The 23101-nt window shown below is 43.0% G+C and overlaps 1 protein-coding gene and 1 long non-coding RNA gene across 2 annotated transcripts; both read left to right on the plus strand.

Moving 5' to 3' along the window:
• The first annotated feature begins 9715 nt into the window (after positions 1-9715).
• Positions 9716-12001, plus strand: LOC121541151. Its single transcript, XR_005995721.2, has 2 exons — positions 9716-10217; positions 11504-12001. It is a non-coding gene; the product is annotated as an uncharacterized LOC121541151 (long non-coding RNA).
• A 3934-nt stretch (positions 12002-15935) lies between these two features.
• On the plus strand, positions 15936-22111 carry LOC121541622 (syntaxin-2). The gene is made up of 11 exons (XM_041850782.2): positions 15936-16205; positions 16893-16979; positions 17197-17296; positions 17896-17970; positions 18972-19045; positions 19148-19256; positions 19621-19694; positions 19863-20000; positions 20189-20299; positions 20862-20966; positions 21294-22111. The coding sequence occupies exons 1-10, from the start codon at positions 16176-16178 to the stop codon at positions 20964-20966; spliced, it is 903 nt and encodes a 300-aa protein (XP_041706716.2). The 5' UTR covers positions 15936-16175; the 3' UTR covers positions 21294-22111.
• The last annotated feature ends 990 nt before the right edge of the window (positions 22112-23101 follow it).

Below are 23101 nucleotides of genomic sequence, written 5' to 3' on the forward strand. Positions count from 1 at the left end.
CTTGGCATTCTCTCAACCAGCTTCATGAGGTAGTCACCTGGAATGCATTTCAATTAACAGGTGTGCCTTCTTAAAAGGTTAATTTGTGGAATTTATTTCCTTCTTAATGCATTTAAGCCAATCAGTTGTGTTGTGACAAGGTGGGGGGGGGTATACAGAAGATAGCCCTATTTGGTAAAAGACCAAGTCCATATTATGGCAAGAACAGCTCAAATAAGCAAAGAGAAATGACAGTCCATTATTACTTTAAGATATGAAGGTCAGTCAATACGGAACATTTGAAGAACTTTGAACGTTTCTTCAAGTGCAGTCGCAAAAACCATCAAGCACTATGATGAAACTGGCTCTCATGAGGATTGCCACAGGAATGGAAGACCCAGAGTTACCTCTGCTGCAGAGGATAAGTTCATTAGTTACCAGCCTCAGAAATTGCAGCCCAAATAAATGCTTCACAGAGTTCAAGTCACATCTCAACATTAACTGTTCAGAGGGGACTGTGTGAATCAGGCCTTCATGGTCGAATTGCTGCAAAGAAACCACTACTAAAAGACACCAATAATAAGAAGAGACCTGCTTGGGCCAAGAAACACGAGCAATGAACATTAGACCAGTGGAAATTTGTCCTTTGGTCTCTAGTCCAAATTTGAGATTTTTGGTTCAAACCGCCGTGTCTTTGTGAGACGCGGTGTGGGTGAACGGATGATCTCTGCATGTGTATTTCCCACTGTAAAGCATGGAGGAGGTGGTGTTATGGTGTAGGGGTGCTTTGCTGGTGACACTGTCTGTGATTTATTTAGAATTTAAGACACACTCAACCAGCATGGCTACCACAGCATTCTGCAGCGATACGCCATCCCATCTGGTTTGTGCTTAGTGGGACTATCATTTGTTTTTCAACAGGACAATGACCGAATACACCTCCAGCCTGTGTAAGGGCTATTTTACCAAGAAGGAGAGTGATGGAGTGCTGCATCAGATGACCTGGCCTCCACAATCCCCTGACCTCAACCCAATTGAGATGGTTTGGGATGAGTCGGACGTCAGAGTGGAGGAAAAGCAGCCAACAAGTGTTCAGCATATGTGGGAACTTCTTCAAGACTGTTGGAAAAGCATTGCAGGTGAAGCTGGTTGAGAGAATGCCAAGAGTGTGCATAGCTGTTATCAAGGCAAAGGGTGGCTGTTTGAAGAATCTCAAATATATTTTTTTAACACTTTTTTGGTTACTACATGATTCCATATGTGTTATTTCATAGTTTTGATGTCATCACTATTATTCTACAATGTAAAAAATAGTAAAAATTAAGAAAAACCCTTGAATGTCGAACAGCGCCGGAAGAAGATGGCTGCCGTTTTACAGCCCTCTAACCAATTGTACTATTATGTGTGTTTTTCCGCGTTATTTGTAATTTATTTTGTACATAATGTTTCTGCCATCGTCTCTTATAACCAAAGAGAGCTTCTGGATATCAGGACAGCGATTACTCACCTCGCATTGGACGAATATTTTTTCTTCAACGAGGCGTTCGCGAAGGATATCATACAGACACCCGACAAGGCCCAGATCCCCGTCATTCGCGTGAGGAAGAGACAGAGATATCGCGGACGCAGATCCGGGTGCCTCGTAAGGATCCGACGGCGAGCGAGTAAACTGCCTCTCCCATCAATCCTATTAGCCAACGTTCAATCTTTTGAGAATAAAATTGACGATTTAAGATTACGGTTATCCTACCAACGGGACATTAAAAACTGTAATATCTTATGTTTCACGGAGTCGTGGCTGAACGACAACAATGATAACATTCAGCTAGCGGGCTATACGCTACATCGACAGGACAGAACTGCAGACTCTGGTAAGACAAGGGGTGGCGGTCTCTGTATATTTGTAAACAACAGCTGGTGCACAAAATCAAATACCAAGGAAGTCTCAAGGTTTTGCTCGCCTGAGGTAGAGTATCTTATGATAAGCTGTAGACCACACTATTTACCAAGAGAGTTTTCATCTATATTTTTCATAGCTGTCTATTTACCACCACAAACCAATGCTGGCATTAAGATTGCACTGAATGAGTTGTACAAGGCCATTAATCAACAGGAAAACGCTCATCCAGATGCAGCGCTCCTAGTAGCCGGGGACTTTAATGCAGGGAAACTTAAATCCGTTCTACCTAATTTCTACCAGCAAGTTAAATGTGCAACCAGAGGGAAAAAAACTCTAGACCACCTTTACTCCACACACAGAGACGCATACAAAGCTCTCCCTCGCCCTCCATTTGGCAAATCTGACCATAACTCTATCCTCCTGATTCCTGCTTATAAGCAAAAACTGAAGCAGGAAGCACCAGTGATTCGGTTAATAAAAAAGTGGTCAGATGACGCAGATGCTAAGCTACAGGACTGTTTTGCTAGCACAGACTGGAACATGTTCCGGGATTCTTCAGACAGCATTGAGGAGTACACCACATCAGTCACTGGCTTCATCAATAAGTGCATCGATGATGTCGTCCCCACAGTGACCGTACGTACATACCCCAACCAGAAGCCATGGATTACAGGAAACATCCGCACTGAGCTAAAGGGTAGAGCTGCCGCTTTCAAGGAACGGGACTCTAACCCGGACGCTTATAAGAAATCCCGCTATGACCTCCGACGAACCATCAAACAGGCAAAGAGTCAATACAGGTCTAAGATTGAATCATACTACACTGGCTCTGACGCTCGTCGGATGTGGCAGGGCTTGAAAACTATTACAGACTACAAAGGGAAGCACAGCCGCGAGCTGCCCAGTGACACAAGCCTACCAGACGAGCTAAACCACTTCTATGCTCGCTTCGAGGCAAGCAACACTGAAGCATGCATGAGAGCACCAGCTGTTCCGGACGACTATGTGATCACGCTCTCCGTAGCCGATGTGAGTAAGATTTTTAAGCAGGTCAACATTCACAAGGCCGCAGGGCCAGACGGATTACCAGGACGTGTACTCCGAGCATGTGCTGACCAACTGGCAAGTGTCTTCACTGACATTTTCAACATGTCCCTGACTGAGTCTGTAATACCAACATGTTTCAAGCAGACCACCATAGTCCCCGTGCCCAAGAACTCTAAGATAACCTGCCTAAATGACTACCGACCCGTAGCACTGACGTCTGTAGCCATGAAGTGCTTTGAAAGACTGGTCATGGCTCACATCAACAGCATAATCCCAGAAACCCTAGACCCACTCCAATTTGCATACCGCCCCAACAGATCCACAGATGATGCAATCTCTATCGCACTCCACACTGCCCTTTCCCACCTGGACAAGAGGAACACCTACGTGAGAATGCTATTCATTGACTACATCTCAGCATTCAACACCATAGTGCCCTCTAAGCTCATCACTAAGCTAAGGATCCTGGGACTAAACACCTCCCTCTGCAACTGGATCCTGGACTTCCTGACGGGCCGCCCCCAGGTGGTAAGGGTAGGTAACAACACATCTGCCACACTGATCCTCAACACGGGGGGCCCCTCAGGGGTGCGTGCTCAGTCCCCTCCTGTACTCTCTGTTCACCCATGACTGCATGGCCAGGCACGACTCCAACACCATCATTAAGTTTGCCGACGACACAACAGTGGTAGGCCTGATCACCGACAACGATGAGACAGCCTATAGGGAGGAGGTCAGAGATCTGGCCGTGTGGTGCCAGGACAACAACCTCTCCCTCAACGTGACCAAGACAAAGGAGATGATTGTGGACTACAGGAAAAAAAAGAGGACTGAGCACGCCCCCATTCTCATCGACGGGGCTGTAGTGGAACAGGTTGAGAGCTTCAAGTTCCTTGGTGTCCACATCACCAACGAACTATCATGGTCCAAACACACCAAGACAGTCGTGAAGAGGGCACGACAAAGCCTATTCCCCCTCAGGAGACTAAAAAGATTTGGCATGGGTCCTCAGATCCTCAAAAAATTCTACAGCTGCACCATCGAGAGCATCCTGACTGGTTGCATCACCGCCTGGTATGGCAACTGCTTGGCCTCTGACCGCAAGGCACTACAGAGGGTAGTGCGTACGGCCCAGTACATCACTGGGGCCAAAGCTCCCTGCCATCCAGGACCTCTATACCAGGCGGTGTCAGAGGAAGGCCCTCAAAATTGTCAAAGACTCCAGCCACCCTAGTCATAGACTGTTCTCTCTGCTACCGCACGGCAAGCGGTACCGGAGTGCCAAGTCTAGGTCCAAAAGACTTCTCAACAGCTTCTACCCCCAAGCCATAAGACTCCTGAACAGCTAATCATGGCTACCCGGACTATTTGCACTGCCCCCCACCCCATCCTTTTTACGCTGCTGCTACTCTGTTAAGTATTTATGCATAGTCACTTTAACTCTACCCACATGTACATATTACCTCAACTACCTCAACTAGCCGGTGCCCCCGCACATTGACTCTGCAACGGTACCCCCCTGTATATATAGCCTCCCTACTGTCACTTTATTTTACTGTATATATAGCCTCCCTACTGTCACTTTATTTTACTTCTGCTCTTTTTTTCTCAACACTTTTTTGTTGTTGTTGTTTTATTCTTACTTTTTTTGTTTAAAATAAATGCACTGTTGGTTAAGGGCTGTAAGTAAGCATTTCACTGCAATGTCTGCACCTGTTGTATTCGGCGCATGTGACCAATACAATTTGATTTGATTTGATTTGATTTGGAATGAGTAGGTGTGACCAAACTTTTGACTGGTACTGTATGTTATACAATATTTTAAAAGTATATATCAACAAAAAAAATTCACTACATTTGTCACGACTTCCGCCAAGGCTGCATCCCCTCCTTGTTCAGGCAGGCTTCGGCATTTGTCGTCACCGGAGTACTAACCACTGCCGCCCCAATCATCATCACAATTGTCTTGTCAATCACACACACCTGGTTCTATTCCCCTAATTAGTATGTGTATAAGTGTTCCCTCTGCCCCCTTGTCCTTGTGGGTGATTGTTTATTTGTGGAGGTTAGTGAAGCTCGGTGGAGCTCGTTTATTGTGTATCGACGGGAGTATTTTTCCCCTATGCCTTGTATTTTCCAGTGCGCCTGTTTTGTGCCCTGGAGTGTGTTTGACGCATTTCTGCGTAAACCTGTATTTTGCGGATTAAAGCCTGTTATTCTGTGATTTACCTTCCTGCGCCTGACTCCTTCATCACCACCTCATCACAACATTGGAGAAAAGAATGTCTCTACACTTTGTCACCAGTGTAAAATTCCAAATGCAATTTGATGTGCTAAACTGTGTACGCGACCAATACACTTTTATTTGATTTGATCACTATTTGAAGCCCCCATTGCCACAACAATTGAAGTGTAATTTCATTTAGAACAACTGACATAAAATTGCTTTTTTATATGGAGTCAGCCACCTTGCATACATAATTCAAAAATGTAAAAACAAATCATAGCAATTAATATTATCCCAATCCAAATAGTTGAACATATCAATACCCTAGATATTAATATTAAGAACACTAATGGCTAAGCAAAGGGAGCTAGGAAAGGTATAGGAGCTAGAATAGAAAAGGAGGAAAGAAAAGGTAGAGGAGCTAGAATAGAAAAGGAGGAAAGGAAAGGTAGAGAAGATGGCAAGGAAAAGAAAGAAAGGGAGCTAAGATATGAGGAAAGGAAGATGAAAGGGAACCGGGAAAGGAGAAATGGAAAGGAAACGAGGAAAGGAAGCTAGGAAAAGGAGTAGTAGAGGAAAGGGAGTTAATAACAAAACGGAACTGAACAGCATTTGCAGTAAACGGTTTCTGTGACAGACTAACGTTTTGCAATAGAATTTGTGTAATGAATACACCCCTGATTGGACCCCTCTATTTCCTGGGGCACTTTCAGTAGGCAAAAGTTGTGGAACGTTGCAGATAGAAATGTCATGAATAGAGCTGACATGATTTGTTATTCTATAGTCAGCGAGGCATGTTTGTTCCACACTATACATTTCTATCTAAAGGTTCGACAAAAAGTATCAGGATAAGGTAAGGAAAATGCAATTCATAATGACAGACTATTGCTGATTCTGATACAGAACATGGTTGTGACTGGATACCACAGTATCACTCTAAAAGTGGTGAGGCTGCTTCCCAACTTCAGACAAACCCCAGGTCAGGACATACTGCATGGTGACTATTTGTGCATTTCCCTGTGAAAAAAGCTACACAGAAAACACTGGAAAGTTTAGAATAATTCCTGTTTTTCAGTAGTAGTTGATGTTTATTATGGAATGTAAAATAGTAAGAGAAATCATTCTTCATACTCTACATTCATACTTGAATGTCCCTGCAGATTCTTCTAAACAGTGGACCCTGGCGAGTATTTCTCTTCATCTTATATTACTGAATGGCATGTTAGTGGGAAGACAAATAAGCCATATTGAACAACTGTGTCTGTGGCAGCACTGTACGAGCCTGAGGCTGCAGGCAAAACTCACTGCTAGACTATGCGGACCACTCTCTCCCATCCCATTTACCAGAATTGTGCTATTGTCAAGGACATTCTCAACTTTTCTGGTAATGTGAGACCTCAAGTAAAAAAAAAGTTTTAAAAAACAATGTAGCACTCTGGTGCACTGCAAACCATGACCAATTCTGTATCTTACACACTGTCAAATGCAATGGAGTGTGTTGAATGGTTGTTGTTCATACAAGGACATGTATACAGATAGACATGACCGCCTCAATGACCAGATAGCCATTGAGGTGAGAAATGTAGCCTCACCAACAGCAAACACCCCTCCATAAACATTATTGTGTAAGCGGAAGCTGGTTTGATGATGATGATGATGATGATATGGTTTCCTCTGTACCAAATATTGTTATTGGGGAGAGTGTGCTGCTCATTACACTGTTAAATGGATCAGGCCTTTGCTGACAAGCATCTGAAATACCATAACCTTGTATCACGCTTGGACAGCCTTGGATATAAGTGCAAGTTGATTGCACTGATATTTTGCCGTCTCGGCCACGTACATAGGCTTACGGTATGTGGCCTTCAGATTGCAGGCCTGTCTAAGAGTAGAGCAAAGCAACTGGTGAACTATTGCTCTGTTTCAGCTGTTATGGGCAGCATAGCTGTGTGGAGAAAGGGGATTTACTGCTCTGTTTCAGCTGTTATGGGCAGCCTAGCTGTGTGGAGAAAGGTGATTTACTGCTCTGTTTCAGCTGTTATGGGCAGCCTAGCTGTGTGGAGAAATGGGATTTGCTGTTATGGTCAGCCTAGCTGTGTGGAGGAGAAGGTACTGCTCTGTTTCAGCTGTTTCGGGCAGCCTAGCTGTGTGGAGAAATGGGATTTACTGCTCTGTTTCAGCTATTATGGGCAGCCTGGCTGTGTGGAGAAAGGGGATTTACTGCTCTGTTTCAGCTGTTAGGGCAGCCTAGCTGTGTGGAGAAAGGGGATTTGCTGTCTTTTTTCTTTTTATCTAAGACCTTTGAATTTTTTAAATAATTGTTAATGTAATGTAATTTGTGGATTCAAATAAAGTACCGGTATGTAATGTAATCTCAAATGAAATGTTTGCATGCATGTGTGGTTTAAGTGAGGGATCAACAGCGTGGCCACTTTTGTTGGGTTGTATCGCAGAAATCTCACAATGAAAGCAGTGTGTGTGTGTGTGTATATGTGTGTGTGTTTGTGTCTTCCCTCTGATAGAGTATGTCAGAGGTTGGCAACCCTGGTCCTGAAAGAGAAACAAGGGTTAGGGGAAAGATTGGCGAGCAGAGGCAAGTAGGCCAAACCCTTTATACAAAGAGACATGGCAAAATAATGTATGGCAAGTTGTGATGCCTTGAGGAAGCTTCTGTCTTCCTTTTACACTCAACAATGTTTGTGTTTATTTATTTTTTTATTTAACCTTTATTTAACCAGGTAAGCCAGTTGAGAACAAGTTCTCATTTACAACTGCGACCTGGCCAAGATAAAGCAAAGCAGTGTGATTAAAAACAACAACACCGAGTTACATATGGGGTAAAACAAAACATAAAGTCAAAAATACAACAGAAAATATGCATATACATGAAAAGCTTGTTGTGGTATTCATATAATTACGTGATACTTGTCTTTCCACCAAGATCGCACACCTGGAACTTCAGGTTCTTGTAAGTCACAGATTCTACATTGAAGCCGATTGCTGTACAACACAATGACAGAGATTAAACACCTTGAGCTATGAGCACACGTCAAAGAAAGGAATGCCCTTTAACTATCCACTGTATTTATGACGTGGAAAGACCATTTATTTTTGTGGAGCACACAACAATCAATTCTTCCTGTATGCACCTGGAACTAGGCAACATAACGTGCATGAACTACCTCTCAAAGTAGAAAGAAATGAAAAATAAAAGAGTTGTGGTGGCCACCTCTCCAACCTGCAGGTGGTACAGGAGGATGGTTGTTATACCAGCTCCAGTGTGCAGCGGTAGAAGTTCAAGTAATGCTACTGTAGTGTAATTCTACTGTAGTGATTGAGGGAGAGAAGTTGGACCAGGGCTGCTTACCCTGGACCAGTGTAGGGTAAGCACACTTGCCAATAGCTATATCACCAGTATATTTGTGTAGACCTATCCTGTTCTTTCTGTGCGGTAAAGGTCCAGACCTCTTGGTAGATGTCAAGCAAGCATACAGGGATGCTACACAGGGTTACTACTGTATGTGTCTCTGACATACATCCAGTGTCTCATTCCTGCCTTTGAACAATAAATAGCTAGCTGGGTTAGCACACAAATTAGCTAACATTGTAGCTGGCATTAAAAGCATAGCAAAGTCAGTTTCAGTAACATAATGATGATGCCATGCATTTATATCACAAGTTGCTGGGCTCAGTTGGCATGAAATGGCAAATGACTTGTCAGAAAGGGGTGACATCTTTACTATGAAATGTGTAAACAAACTAGGTACAACACCCTCTTGGCTAGTCAGTATAAAATAAAGTTAAGCAGCTAACGTTAGCTAGCTAACATACAATGGAAAGGTATGGGAAGCTTGTTAGCACAACATGCTAGTGGACTTTCAGAAGAGAATTGCACATTCATAAACGCTTTACAGTACTATTTGTAAACCGTGATGGAATGTATAAAATCATATCTAAAATCTGGAAATAAAATAGCACACTTACAGATAGGTAACGTTAGTGAAGGAGCTCCTCCATCGATGTTTTTCTATCTTAAGCTTGCTTGAAGGAATCAATCAGTGAGCTTCTATATTTATATATACTATATATATTTAACAAAAAAAAAACATGTGTTTTTCTAAATATAAAGGCTTTACGAAAAGCTTTATGGTTTTTGGGAAAGAGAAAATCAACCATATAATTGTCCATTAACATTTCAACAGGGAAATTCCTACTTTGAAAAGGAACTTCACAGAAGATGCGTTTTCAACACTTGTAAATGCAAACACAACAGGTGAAAAAATCTAGAATAAAAATGCTTAACATGTGCTCACAACATGTGAAAATAAGAAGACAGGCACTTTATTCACCTGTTCATGCAAAAGGACATGCGGAAGAATCATGTGTAAAAATGTACACCAAGCGATTAGAACGCTTGACTATTGTCCTTTCAGACGCATGGCATTGTACCACCACCGCACACGTTTTGAACGCCTGTGTAGTAACTTGCACAATTTCATGCGTCTGAAAGTAGCCCCTCCCATATGAATTTCCGGGAGTTTGACTTTGTTTGACTTCCGGCCTGTCGCGATGGATTGCTTACTCAGGGAGGGAGGAGATGTTGCTAAATATGGATCAAATTGTTTAAATTAGTAATTTACATTTACAGAATGTAAACGCTACAGCAAGGCGAAATTAAAACGAGTGTTTCCATATAGCATTACAACTACAAAGCTGACGCTGGCTAGCTAGCTTATTTTCATTGAAATAGCATGGCTGGTTAGCTAGCTAGCAATATAGTCTTCTGTCTAGCCTGTAACTAATGGTTGTTACGTTGTGGAAAAGAGCAATCGGTATTTTTACTTGTCATTTGGTTGAGACTAACATTAGTTTAGAAAGTAATTGTTTACTTTGTGTATATATGTTGTGTTATTGGTTTGCTTTGCTAGTTAGCAAGCTGAGATTGATTTGCTCAAGTTGGCTAGCTAGTAGCTAATGTTTTAGGAGAACAGGCTAGTTCCCTGTAGAATCTAGAAGATCTGATGTGCAGCTGCTTCTATCTGGCTGTAGCAGTGCCCAGACAAGGTGAGAGCAAAGATCTCTATCTTGAGTAGCTAGATTTCTATGTTGAACCAATGCAATAGATATTTTATTGGCTTGCTAAATTAGCTGCTTTTCCTGAAAATGTATATATGATAAAGTTGTTAGTTCTAGCTGTTGTTCTTATGCAATGTCCAGGAAATGTTACAGCCACATCATCATAATCAAGTACTTAAGCACCTGTAGACCAGCGAGGAGGAGCAGGAAAGCCTATAGAACAATAACTACTAGCTCGATATATCAGATATACATTTTATTGGCTTGCTAAATGAGCTGCTTTTCCTGAAAAATGTCTATATGATAAAAGTTCCAAGTAGAACCATTTTGGATATGTTAAATATCTCCCGAGTGGCGCAGTGGTCTAAGGCACTGCATCGCAGTGCTAGCTGTGCCACTAGAGATCCTGGTTCGAATCCAGGCTCTGCTGTAGCTGGCCGCAACCGGGAGACAATGGGGCGGCGCACAATTGGCCCAGCGTCGTCCAGGGTAGGGGAGGGAATGGCCGGCAGGGAGGTAGCTCAGTTGGTAGAGCATGGCGTTTGCAATGCCAGGGTTGTGGGTTCGATTCCCATGGGGGGCCAGTATGAAAAAAATGCCATGCACTAACTGTAAGTCGCTCTGGATAAGAGCGTCTGCTAAATGACGTAAATGTAAATGTTAAATAATAATAATATGCCATTTAGCAGACGCTTTTATCCAAAGCGACTTACAGTCATGCGTGCATACATTTTTTGTGTATGGGTGGTCCCGGGGATCGAACCCACTACCTTGGCGTTACAAGCGCCGTGCTCTACCAGCTGAGCTACAGAGGACCACCATGTTCAGGGAAAGCAGGGAGAGAGCAAGCGAATAGCAGTAACATTATTATTTGAAACCACCACATGCCCATAATCTGTATCTGTGTTATATTTAAGCAATAAGGCACCTCAGTGGTTTGTGGTATATGGCCAATATACCACGGCTAAGGGCTGTTCTTATGCACGACGCAACGCAGATTGCCTGGATACAGCCCTTAGCCGTGGTATATTTGCCATATACCACAAACCACCAATGGGCCTTATTGCTATTAAAAACTGGTTACCAACGTAATTACAACAGTAAACAAGTAATATTGACTCATACCCGTGGTATGCAGTCTGATATACCACCGGCTTGTACCGATCATCAACATGAACAAGACTAAATTCTGTTGAATTGTCAACTGGACTAAATTCTTATTAGGAAGATGTTGCTGTTCAGAATGCCATGTTTATGACTGTTGATGTTCACAGGAATCTCCAAATGCTATGTTGAACGAGCACCACGGATGAAGGAGGGGGAGGAAAACTGACAGCTTCTTTCTCCAACACCTTCACCAAGTCATACAATGTTTGCTTCATGAACAATTGGTACATCTTCTGAAATAAATACAGAAGTTTAACGTTTTTTATGCTGGATGTGAGTAATTTGGCAAGTCTATAGTATAATGTATTGTTTTGGAATGTTTATTAAATATCTATTCAGTCACAACTCACTTTTATTATTTTATGTTGCCTTTTTTAATGTTTGCTAAAGATATGTATGTTTGTAATGTTATTTGTTACATGATGAAACAGTCTCATTAGGTTTGGGCTAGACTATGATCTGTAAATGTCTACTACCCTTTTTAAAAAGTTGTTGATGAATGAAAATCGCACCGTTTCAGAACTTGGACAATGTCAGGAAATAAGCAGGTAAATGTACAGCCTATCAATGACAAAATAAACGGTGCAGAGGTAGCCTTAAGATAACATTGGATATTTGCATTTTATGTACTGGACAGAGGGCTAGCCAGCTATTCTCAAAACATTGGATTACCAACTTGAGCGACGACGTCTCAGTTTGCAGCACATTTTCACATGGACATATATACCCTGAACAAAAATATAAATGGAACATGTAAAGTATGAAAATGTATGCACTCACTATTGTTAAGTCACTGGATAAGAGCGTCTGCTAAATTACTAAAATGTAAAGTGTTGGTCTCATATTTCATGAGCTGGTCATACCTGTATGCATTTTGGGGTATATTGAGACAGAATGGGCAGTATTGAGATGTACTTTATTGATAACTACACCTAATTTCCCACAGAACAAGGAGACCCATTGGACAAGTTTAATAAGAGTAATCATAGATTTAGTGTAAAATCTGTCACAGCAGCCTATTTTCAAGTTGGCCACCATTCATTTCAATGTGGAGGAACTGAATAGATTTTTCAATGCCATAAAGGAATAGATATTGGTGTAATAAGACCAACAACGGCTGAAAATGTCTGTTGCTGTGAGGAAAATGCTAAAAGATAGCCCAGAGATGTGAGGTACAGTATCTGTATTTAGCAAAATATTACCAGAGCGTCTGCTAAATTACTAAAATGTAAATGTACAGTAAAAATGGTAGAACAATAACATGAAAAAACGCAGAAAATAAGGTCTGAGGTTTAAAAAATCACAAAATATGATGTTAGTTGATGAAGATTCTCTCATAGAGGAAAACGTATAACATTTTCTAAGCCTGTATTTACCAAATAAATTGTTTTCGTCAATTATCAAAAAACGCAGCTCATTACCCCATAGGCCAGGGGTGGGAAAACCTTTTGGCTGAAGGGTCACATTGAGTTTTTGAAACCAAGTGAAGGGTCACATACTATATACACTGCTCAAAGAAATAAAGGAAACACTTAAACAACACAATGTAACTCCAAGTCAATCACACTTCTGTGAAATCAAACTGTCCACTTAGGAAGCAACACTGATTGACAATAAATGTCACATGCTGTTGTGCAAATGGAATAGACAACAGGTGGAAATTATAGGCAATTTGCAAGACACCCCCCAATAAAGGACTGGTTTTGCAGGTGGTGACCACAGACCACTTCTCAGTTCCTATGCTTCCTGGCTGATGTTTTGGTCACTTTTGAATGCTGGCGGTGCTTTCACTCTAGTGGTAGCATGAGACGGAGTCTACAACCCACACAAGTGGCTCAGGTAGTGCAGCTCATCCAGGATGGCACATCAATGCGAGCTGTGGCAAGAAGGTTTGCTGTATCTGTCAGCGTAGTGTCCAGAGCATGGAGGCGCTACCAGGAGACAGGCCAGTACACCAGGAGACGTGGAGGAGGCCATAGAAGGGCAACAACCCAGCAGCAGGACTGCTACCTCTGCCTTTGTGCAAGGAGGAGCAGGAGGAGCACTGCCAGAGCCCTGCAAAATGACCTCCAGCAGGCCACAAATGTGCATGTGTCTGCTCAAACGGTCAGAAACAGACTCCATGAGGGTGGTATGAGGGCCCGACGTCCACAGGTAGGGGTTGTGCTTACAGCCCAACACCGTGCAGGACGTTTGGCATTTGCCAGAGAACACCAAGGTTGGCAAATTCGCCACTGGCGCCCTGTGCTCTTCACAGATGAAAGCAGGTTCACACTGAGCACGTGACAGACGTGACAGAGTCTGGAGACGCCGTGGAGAACGTTCTGCTACCTGCAACATCCTCCAGCATGACCGGTTTGGCGGTGGGTCAGTCATGGTGTGGGGTGGCATTTCTTTGGGGGGCCGCACAGCCCTCCATGTGCTCGCCAGAGGTAGCCTGACTGCCATTAGGTACCGAGATGAGATCCTCAGACCCCTTGTGAGACCATATGCTGGTGTGGTTGGCCCTGGGTTCCTAATGCAAGACAATGCTAGACCTCATGTGGCTGGAGTGTGTCAGCAGTTCCTGCAAGAGGAAGGCATTGATGCTATGGACTGGCCCGCCCGTTCCCCAGACCTGAATCCAATTGAGCACATCTGGGACATCATGTCTCGCTCCATCCACCAACGCCACGTTGCACCACAGACTGTCCAGGAGTTGGCAGATGCTTTAGTCCAGGTCTGGGAGGAGATCCCTCAGGAGACCATCCGCCACCTCATCAGGAGCATGCCCAGGCGTTGTAGGGAGGTCATACAGGCATGTGGAGGCCACACACACTACTGAGCCTCATTTTGACTTGTTTTAAGGACATTACATCAAAGTTGGATCAGCCTGTAGTGTGGTTTTCCACTTTCATTTTGAGGGTGACTCCAAATCCAGACCTCCATGGGTTGATACATTTGATTTCCATTGATAATTTTTGTGTGATTTTGTTGTCAGCACATTCAACTATGTAAAGACAAAAGTATTTAATAAGATTATTTCATTCATTCAGATCTAGGATGTGTTATTTTAGTGTTCCCTTTATTTTTTTTAGCAGTGTATATATGCTTGCAGAACAATTCTACCCTTGTTTTTTGTGAACATATTTTTCACCAAATGTATATAATTTATAACATCACAGACACAGTCAAACACACACACAGATCCTGCATCTCTACCCTTGTAAAGTACAATCAAACTTACAGTTACAATAGGCAAACTTGAAAATATATACAGTGAGGGAAAAAAGTATCGACCTGCATGCTGAGTTTTCTTCTCAGACTTCACCAGGATTGAGACTGAGCTGGAGCTTGTATCATGCCCCCTGTCTTTGACAGTGAGAAAGCACCACCAGACACACAATTGGAGCTCATCGACATCCAATGTGACAGTGCGGGCCGTACTTTGCCCCCACTTGCCATAGGCTGTCAAACGAACCATGGCGGAGTTAGTGCCTACAAAAAGACGGCATTACTCTTTCTCTCTATAGCTGGGGCAGGGAGCTGGCTGGATGTAGTGGCATCCCCTGGTGGCCTTGACTGTGGGCGGGACCTCTCTGGCTCCTGCTCTCTGGGCTGGCCCCAGCCCTCTCTGGGTGTATTTAGTGGTGCCCCCTGGTGGCCACGGGCAGGGGTCGGGCCCTCTCTGGCAGTCTCCCCCCTCTTCCTGGTACAGAGAGCAGGGTGGATGTAGTGGCGCTACCTGGTGGTCGGGGCAGCGGGTCGGCTCCCCCTCCCTTTGTCAACCTCAGTCCTCTCCCCTCATCTCCCTGGTTCAGGGAGCTGGCTGGATGTACTGCTGCCCCCTGGTGGCCATGGGCTGGGGTAGGCACCCCTCTCCAGTGGTTGGGCCCCCCTCCCTGGGTCAGCCTCAGCCCTCTCTTGCCCTCTCTTGCCCTTTCTTGCCCTTTCCCCCATATCGCTGGGGAAGGGAGCTGGTTGGCTGTAGTTGTGCCCCCTGGTGGCCTTAACCAGCGGCGGGGGGGGGGGTCGCCTCCCCTTCAGGGCGTCAGCCCCCATCTCTGGGGGTCGGCCCATCCAGTCTCTGGAGCGAGACTCTAGACATTCTGTGTTAGAGCGTTCTAATCACCTGTAAATGAACACTGGACAGGTATAAAGAACACGTGTAAAAATAACAATAACAAGTGTTCTAATCACCTGTAAATGCACACTAAACAGGTGTAATGAACACGTGTAAAAATGACCATAACAAGCGTTCTAATCACCTGTAAATGCACACTAAACAGATGTAATGAACACGTGTAAAAATGTATTTTGACACTTGAAAAAAGCAAATGAAAAATGATCATAACAAGTGTTCAAATCACCTGTAACCGCACACTGGTTAGGTGGAGAAATCATGTGTACAAAAAATGACATTTGACACTTGAAAGAAGCAAGTGAAAAAATGATAATTATAAGTGTTAAGACTTGTTCCGGGTAAGACGATTTGAACCTTTTAGCTTTCCATAAGAGGCCTCATTGTCACCTGTAGAGCGCACTGCTGCTGTTGTCAGCCAGGTAATAGAGCTCCACACATGCAGGCGTGGCCAAACGTCGCGCGGGTCTCTGCAAAGCGCCTTTTGGTTGAACGCCATCTATTTTTAAAATCGACAGACTGCTCAAATGGATAACGTTTTACTATTATCATGAACATTTGAACGAAAGGGGAATTTATATGGTCTTTAGGTCTACTTACGGAGCTTTAGCAAAGTCGTTTTCACATGCTTTGAGCAAATTCATTGTTGAAAGGGCGTAATGAGGGACCGCCTTGGCGATTTGACAGCGGTGAGTATCACCATCAGAGAATGGAAATAGCTAGCGTAGCTACCTAACATTTCTATCTAGATACTAGGCCGTCTTTTTCCTTCTCATTCTCACTTTAAGTTTCAGTTAAATTGTTCATGAAAATGTGTGTAGTTTCTTTCGAGTCAACTAAGTTACGGCTCTTGTCTGTTACAGTAGATGTAGGCTTTATTGAACTTCAGCATAAAATTAGGGAACAATTGTTATTGTCGGTTTCATCGATGTCAACAGGTATACGGGACCCTATCGACGCCCTACGGTATATATGTTAGCCTTTTAATCAGTGTGCCAGCCAGGTAGGTTAGTGTAATGTAGGCCTACACCTGGCTACTATTGTCAATGTTACATTTCATTTATTATAACTGTTCTATTGTGTTTACTGTACCTATAAATTGGTTGGGTAAGGTTATTGATGCCTTACCCTATGACTCCAAAGGTTGCCTTTTATTTTTTTAACAAAACCCCATACTATTTTTGTTACCCAAGTCTATTCTAATGTGGGTATATTTTAAGAAATATGTTATTCTCCCTCTGGCATTACACTTCACAATGGCAGGACTGTGCAGTCCATTTTTCACAATGGGGTGCTGAAATAACATGTAGTTGTCATGGCAGGCCTAGTATTTACTTTGGTTACAGAGGTTACTGATCAGACGATTGTTTTCACAGAACAGCAACAATAACCCTTTTAGTGTGGATGATGATGGCACCATCACAGTGGAGAACAACTCCCACAGGGACGACTTCTTGAAACAGGTAGTCTACTTGGAGCTTTAAGTTTGCATAGTCATGCGTCTTCTCTAGCTCTGTTTGCCAAGGACTATAGCCAATGTGTTAAAAATGTACTGTGTTACTTGCTGACTGTTGATTCCTTTCAAATGTCACTGTAACCCTCAGTGAGGGTAATACAATGTTTTGATTACAGAAGCCTCTTTGTTGTGTGTAAACTAAAGTGACATGTTGTGTTTGGAAGGTGGGGGAGGTGCGGCGCCTCATCGATAAGATCACTTCCCAGGTAGATGAAGTGGTGAAGAAACACAGCGCTATCCTCTCTGCCCCCAACCCTGAGGAAAGTGAGTATGGCCTTCTCACAGCTGCACACATTCACCTAAATTGTCTTTAAAATGTGAAAAGTACTGGAAAACCACATTAAATAGATCAGGTGAAATTAACAGATGCAAATGGTTCCTCTCCGGGATGTTGTCCAGTCTGGAAAAGTCACATTAAATACAAATGAGCCAGGCATGAAACACTGCCTAGAACTCCAGACCAACCAACCAGCCCGTTTCCTCTAATAGTAATCTGTTATTACTGGATTAAGGAAGTGCCAGACAACCTTTGGCAGCTGATTACATCATCTTTTTTTTTATTGCTTAAATGCTTCATATGTTTTCTGATGGAAATGGATGTTGATTTCACATTGAGAAATCTGCAGTCATATCTAGTCATGAACATTCTATTCTACGATGCCTCCAACAGAATAGCCTACATTGGACTGAATGATATGAATATCAATATTATACAGCACTGTGGCTGAAGGCCAGGTCAATATGCCACCAATATATTATAGATGGTCCCAGAACAGTTGTAAAAGGCAGCATGTAGTGACCTCAATTGGCACCTCAGACCAGTCACTCACTGCCTTCGATCTGCTGACTGTTTCTCCCTTCAGGGACCAAAGATGATCTGGATCAGCTCACCAATGAAATCAAGAGGAACGCCAACACAGTGCGGGCCAAGTTAAAAAGTGAGTTCAGAATAAATCAGTGAGACTGTTTAGGTAGGGTATGAATTAAATAATATGTAAGCGGGAGAACTACAGAGAACTACAGACTGGCTTGGGAACACTTCCCTCAATTCAGAGGGAGTTTTGTTTTATAAGATAGATTTGACTTGCAAATTAGCTGTATGTACGGGAAAGCTACTACTGCACACCTGGTCATAGGTGAACACATGGCTGGAATAGTTTGACCCCCACTGCTAACCATATAGATAAGATGTATATATATATATATGTAGCTGTGTGTGTCTAACTGCCTATGCTTGTATGTGAATATGTTAGGTTGGTGCATACATTTGTAAGTTGGACTAATTGTTTGCTTTCCTCTGCAAGTGTATGTTTGGGGGTGAGTTTAAGTAATGTGTTTATCCATACAGTATGTGTGTGTATGCATTTCGTATACACTGAGTGTACAAAATATTAAGGACACCTGCACTTTCCATGACAAGACTGACCATGTGAAAGCTATGATCCCCTATTGATGTCACCTGTTAAATCCACTTCAATCAGTGTAGATGAAGGGGAGGAGACTGTTTAAAGAAGGATTTTTAAGCCTTGAGAGAATTGAGACATTTTGTGCCATTCAGAGGGTGAATGCTCAAGACAAGATATTTAAGAGCATTTGAATGGGGTATGGTAGTAGGTGCCAGGCACACCAGTTTGAGGGTGTCAAGAACTGCAACGCTGCTGGGATTTCAAGCTCAACAGTTTCCTGTGTGTATCAAGAATGGTCCACCACCCAAAGGACATCCAGCCAACTTGACACAACTGTGGGAAGCATTGGAGTCAACATGTGCCAGCATCCCTGTGGAATGCTTTCGACACCTTGTACAGTCCGTGCCCTGACGAATTGTGGCTGTTCTGAGTGCAAAAGGGTGTGCAACTCAATATTAGGAAGGTGGTCCTAATGTTTTGTACACTCAGTGTATATTACATCATGCTGACTAGGCCTTGCTGTGTGTTGGCAGCCATGCAGGACAGCCTGCCTGAGGATGAGAATGCGAACACAGCCTCTGTGGACCAGCGCATCCAGACGAACCAGGTCAGAACAGGACCCAATGTTAACTACAATACATGTTTGCCAGACATAGACCCCAATGGAGTCCTCTGTGTGTGTGCCGTTTGTTTTTCTCCCCACCTTCAGCACACAAATCTGATGCGCTGGTTTGTGGATGTCATGACTATGTACAACGAGACCCAGATGTCCTTCAGGGAGCGGTGCAAAGGACGGATTCAGAGACAGCTGGAGATCAGTGAGTGCTGGCGTTACAGACACAGAGAGAGAGAAAAACATTATTACCTTCTTAGCTCAGTCCTAGACAGCCACCTGTTTTCTGTGTGCTGTACATCTTTATCAGCAATCAACAGGAGTGTTCTGAGAGGAGGAGGAATACCCTGGCCACGCCCCAGGATTACAGAAAGGGGAGCTTGCAACAGGAGACACCTGTGTTTAGAGTTGCCTTGGCAATGGTTTGCAGGGTTGTCTGGGGGAGGGGTTGCAATATATGTAGTCAGGTGACCAGAGGAACAGGAGTTTTGCTCTCTAGTAACTGGTCTGCTGTTAGTGATCCCTTGTAGTTCATTTGTGAAATACATTTTCCAATTTCTCTCTTGAAGCTGGGAAAGTGACCACTGATGAGGAGCTGGAGGAGATTCTGCACAGTGAAAACCCTGCCATCTTCACCTCTGATGTGAGTGGGACATTCTCAGAACATTCATGTATCACTTTACACTAGTAAATCAAGAGGCATAAGTATAAAAGTGAATCGTTGCACTCATTTCCTTCTACACAGTTACAGCTTTGATTTATTTTGCCACATCATAAATGTCTCTTCCTGTACCTCTTCCTCCCTGTACAGATCATCTCTGACTCCCAGATCACACGCCAGGCTCTGAATGAGATCGAGTCTCGCCATAAGGACATCATCCGCCTGGAGTCCAGCATCAGGGAGCTCCATGAGATGTTTGTTGACATGGCCATGCTGGTGGAGACTCAGGTGAGTTGGATGTCACATAGAAAAAAATTACTTGGAACAAAACTGCCTTGTGTATAAATCCTCTAGCCTCCACCATATATAATCACATTTGTCAATGTAATAAGCATATACAAATTGAAATATGGTTTCAAAGATCCCCTGTATAACCTCTGTATTGTGGTCTGTGTGTTGTCCTGTGTGTCCACTAGGGGGAGATGATAAACAACATAGAGAAGAACGTGAGCAGTGCAGCCGAGTACATCGGCGTGGCCAAAGTGGAGACTAAGAAGGCACTGCGGTACCAGAAAGCGGCACGCAGGGTAAGACTTTTCCCACGTTTCCCCAGCCTTTTCAAGAGCAACACCACGCCGTCCCCAACGACCCAAAACCCACCGCTGTCAAATGAGCCACTATCGCCATAGCTTGTCCTGCTGCCACTGAACATGCCATTAAAGTTAGCACTGTGAATGAAGCTAATGTCCCGTTCAAGGTCAGCCAATCAATTGTAACGCTGTGAAGCTAGTGTCGCAAGCCTGAACTTTCTATTAGATTTATCACCGAGCAGCTAATCTCTCTCAGGAGCCTAACGTCAGATTTGATGAAGGGAAGATGGTATCACTCCATAGAGCTTCCCAACAGGTTAAGCACTGAACTACTACGCTACGTAAACTGCCTGTAAAAGTGTACCACTGAACTGTTAGCCATGGCACTTGCCTCTGTTTCTGTGGTCTGTGTGATGTTTTGTGCTGTAAAGACCGTTGGAAATAAATGTGACTTGCAATTAAAACAGACAATTATTTGAATGTTTTTACTAATGCATGTTTGGCCTAGTACACACTTTTGACAAAGCTTAACATTGTGCTTCTTGTTTGTTTTTGGCAGAAGTATGTCATAATTGCCATAGTCGTGGTGATCCTGCTTGCTGTAATCGCACTTATCGTTGGTTTGTCTCTGGGTCTAAAACTGCCCTCAACCGCACAGCCTTAGGTAATTACTACTGATCTACACAGACAAACATTGTCTCATCATTTAACACACACCTAGACAAATACTGTCATATCCAATAGCAGTTTGCTTTAAACTCTCAAAATGCAGTCCCATTAGTCAAATACTGACCGGTTTCTCACTATGGGAACCTATACATAAGACTGGCCACCCCTGGCCTGTGGGCTATAGGAAGTAAGGGCCCTGAATGTTATTTTTATTTTTTAAAGTTCTTAATTCATTGCTTTTTATGAAAGACTGTACAGTATGTATTTGGACAATGCAGCTGATTCAATTTTCCTTTTGTTCCCCACTTCTTTTCCTGGACAGTTCTTATTTTTCACAGAAAATGCTTTATCTTGGTATCGGTGGGATTGTTGGTGTCATCGTTTTAGCCATTATTATGGGGTTGAGTGTCTCATAGTGATTTGTTCAATCCCCCAAAAAAAAAAAAAAAAAAGAAATCCCAAACTAAAACAAAAATTATAAATGTTAATCAGTCTCAACCTCAAATTGTTCCAGCTGAAATATCTACCATGACCACTACTGCCTTACTGGGTGAAGTGACTCATCTCTCATGGAGTGAGTAAAGGCTCCAATGAGGAGTTTCTACTGTGCATTTCAGAGGAAGACAACTCTCTGTACCTGCAGTATCAATCAGAGGGTGGTGCTGAATCTCCTGATTAACTCCTAAACCTTTTCAACCAGACATGCACTACGCACTTTTGACAGAAACACACATACACACAGCATATGTTTTACTATCCTTGTGGAGACCATATTTCCCCTAACTCCTATCCTTAATTCTACACCTAAGCCTAAAATAGCCTTTGTTCTTGTGGGGACCTGGGAAATGTCCCCACGAGGGTGAATTGTCCTTGTTTTACTATCCTTTTGGGGATTTCAGGTATCCATGAGGATAGTAATACACACACAGCCTACACTCCAGTTAGTTTACTTATAACCTCTGGTATTCTTTGAAATGGCATCAGTAAATCCTAATTACATGTTTGTATTCCCTCTCCTGAATTGGTTGGATGTGCTCCCTACATGAAGATTTGTTCTATCGATTAATGTATGACTGTTTCTTTGTGCCTCTTATTACATTTCGAGCTCCAGAGCTTTATCAAATATATCTTTACACAACATTTTATAGTTTTGTTGAATTCATTTTTATAGGCACCTGAACATCTATCCAATGTTGTTACTAGTTATTTATTTTTCTGTATTTTGTTAACAACTGTGATAATGAACTTGATAAAGAAATGACAGTGATGACTGAGTGCTTGCAGAGTTGAGACAAACATCATGATAATATTGTACTACTGCACCTGTTTGTAAGATTATAGTTCCATGCACAAAACACTAAGCTCACACTAGCAATTGAGCACAGTGGGTGTAATTTAGCCAAGCATTGCAATCAGCAGAATTAATGTAGGAAGGTGGGAATGGTGTCAGGACACACAGATATTTGAGTATGCCTGTGGTTTTGTTAAAGTGCCTTACAACAAATGACGAAGTTAACCACAGCGCTGTCTAACTCTGCAAGAGATGACATCACTTGTCTAAAGTGAATCCAGCTGATTGATATGTACCATGTAAAGTGTCTCGTTCAATGTTCTTTCACTTCAAAAGTAGCTATGATAGCCAGCCAAAAGATAGCAAAAATAAAGCGTTGTATTAATAAAAGCTTTCTTGTAAAGTTCATGTCAATCCCGCTGTTTCATTTAAATCAAATTATCAAATTATTATGTTTCGAGCAAAGTGAGGAGGCTATTGCTACTCATCCTTGTGTAACTTTAACAACTTCTGCCTCAATGAAAAGCTGTTTGTCTGTTGGTCACTGAAGAGTCCGAGGAGCTGAACATTTATCCATCCTGGCTCGTGTCCTGGCTTTTACACTATACAGCCCTCTCCCTTGCGCCCTCTCTCTCTCTCTAGTGGGGGTATCAGCAGCTCCAGCCCATGCATTGAAACACACTCACAGGAGGAGAGAGGGTATTTATCTATGGAGGCTGGTGAAAGGAGCTATAGGAGGACGGGCTCATTGTAATGTCTGGAATGGTATCAAACTTATGGAAACCACATGTTTGACTCTGTTCCTTTTATTCCATTACAATGAGCCCGTCCTCCTATAG

The sequence above is a fragment of the Coregonus clupeaformis genome, chromosome 27 (genome assembly GCF_020615455.1).
Source record: "Coregonus clupeaformis isolate EN_2021a chromosome 27, ASM2061545v1, whole genome shotgun sequence".
Taxonomy (NCBI): Eukaryota; Metazoa; Chordata; class Actinopteri; order Salmoniformes; family Salmonidae; genus Coregonus; species Coregonus clupeaformis.

Excerpts from the sequence above, each read along its gene's own strand:
- LOC121541622 (XM_041850782.2), top strand. The coding sequence starts at position 16,176 with ATGAGGGACCGCCTTGGCGATTTGACAGCG. Across the intron at positions 19,257-19,620 it reads TCAGAGACAGCTGGAGATCA|CTGGGAAAGTGACCACTGAT; the intron begins GTGAGTGCTGGC and ends TCTCTCTTGAAG. Across the intron at positions 20,001-20,188 it reads CCATGCTGGTGGAGACTCAG|GGGGAGATGATAAACAACAT; the intron begins GTGAGTTGGATG and ends TGTGTCCACTAG.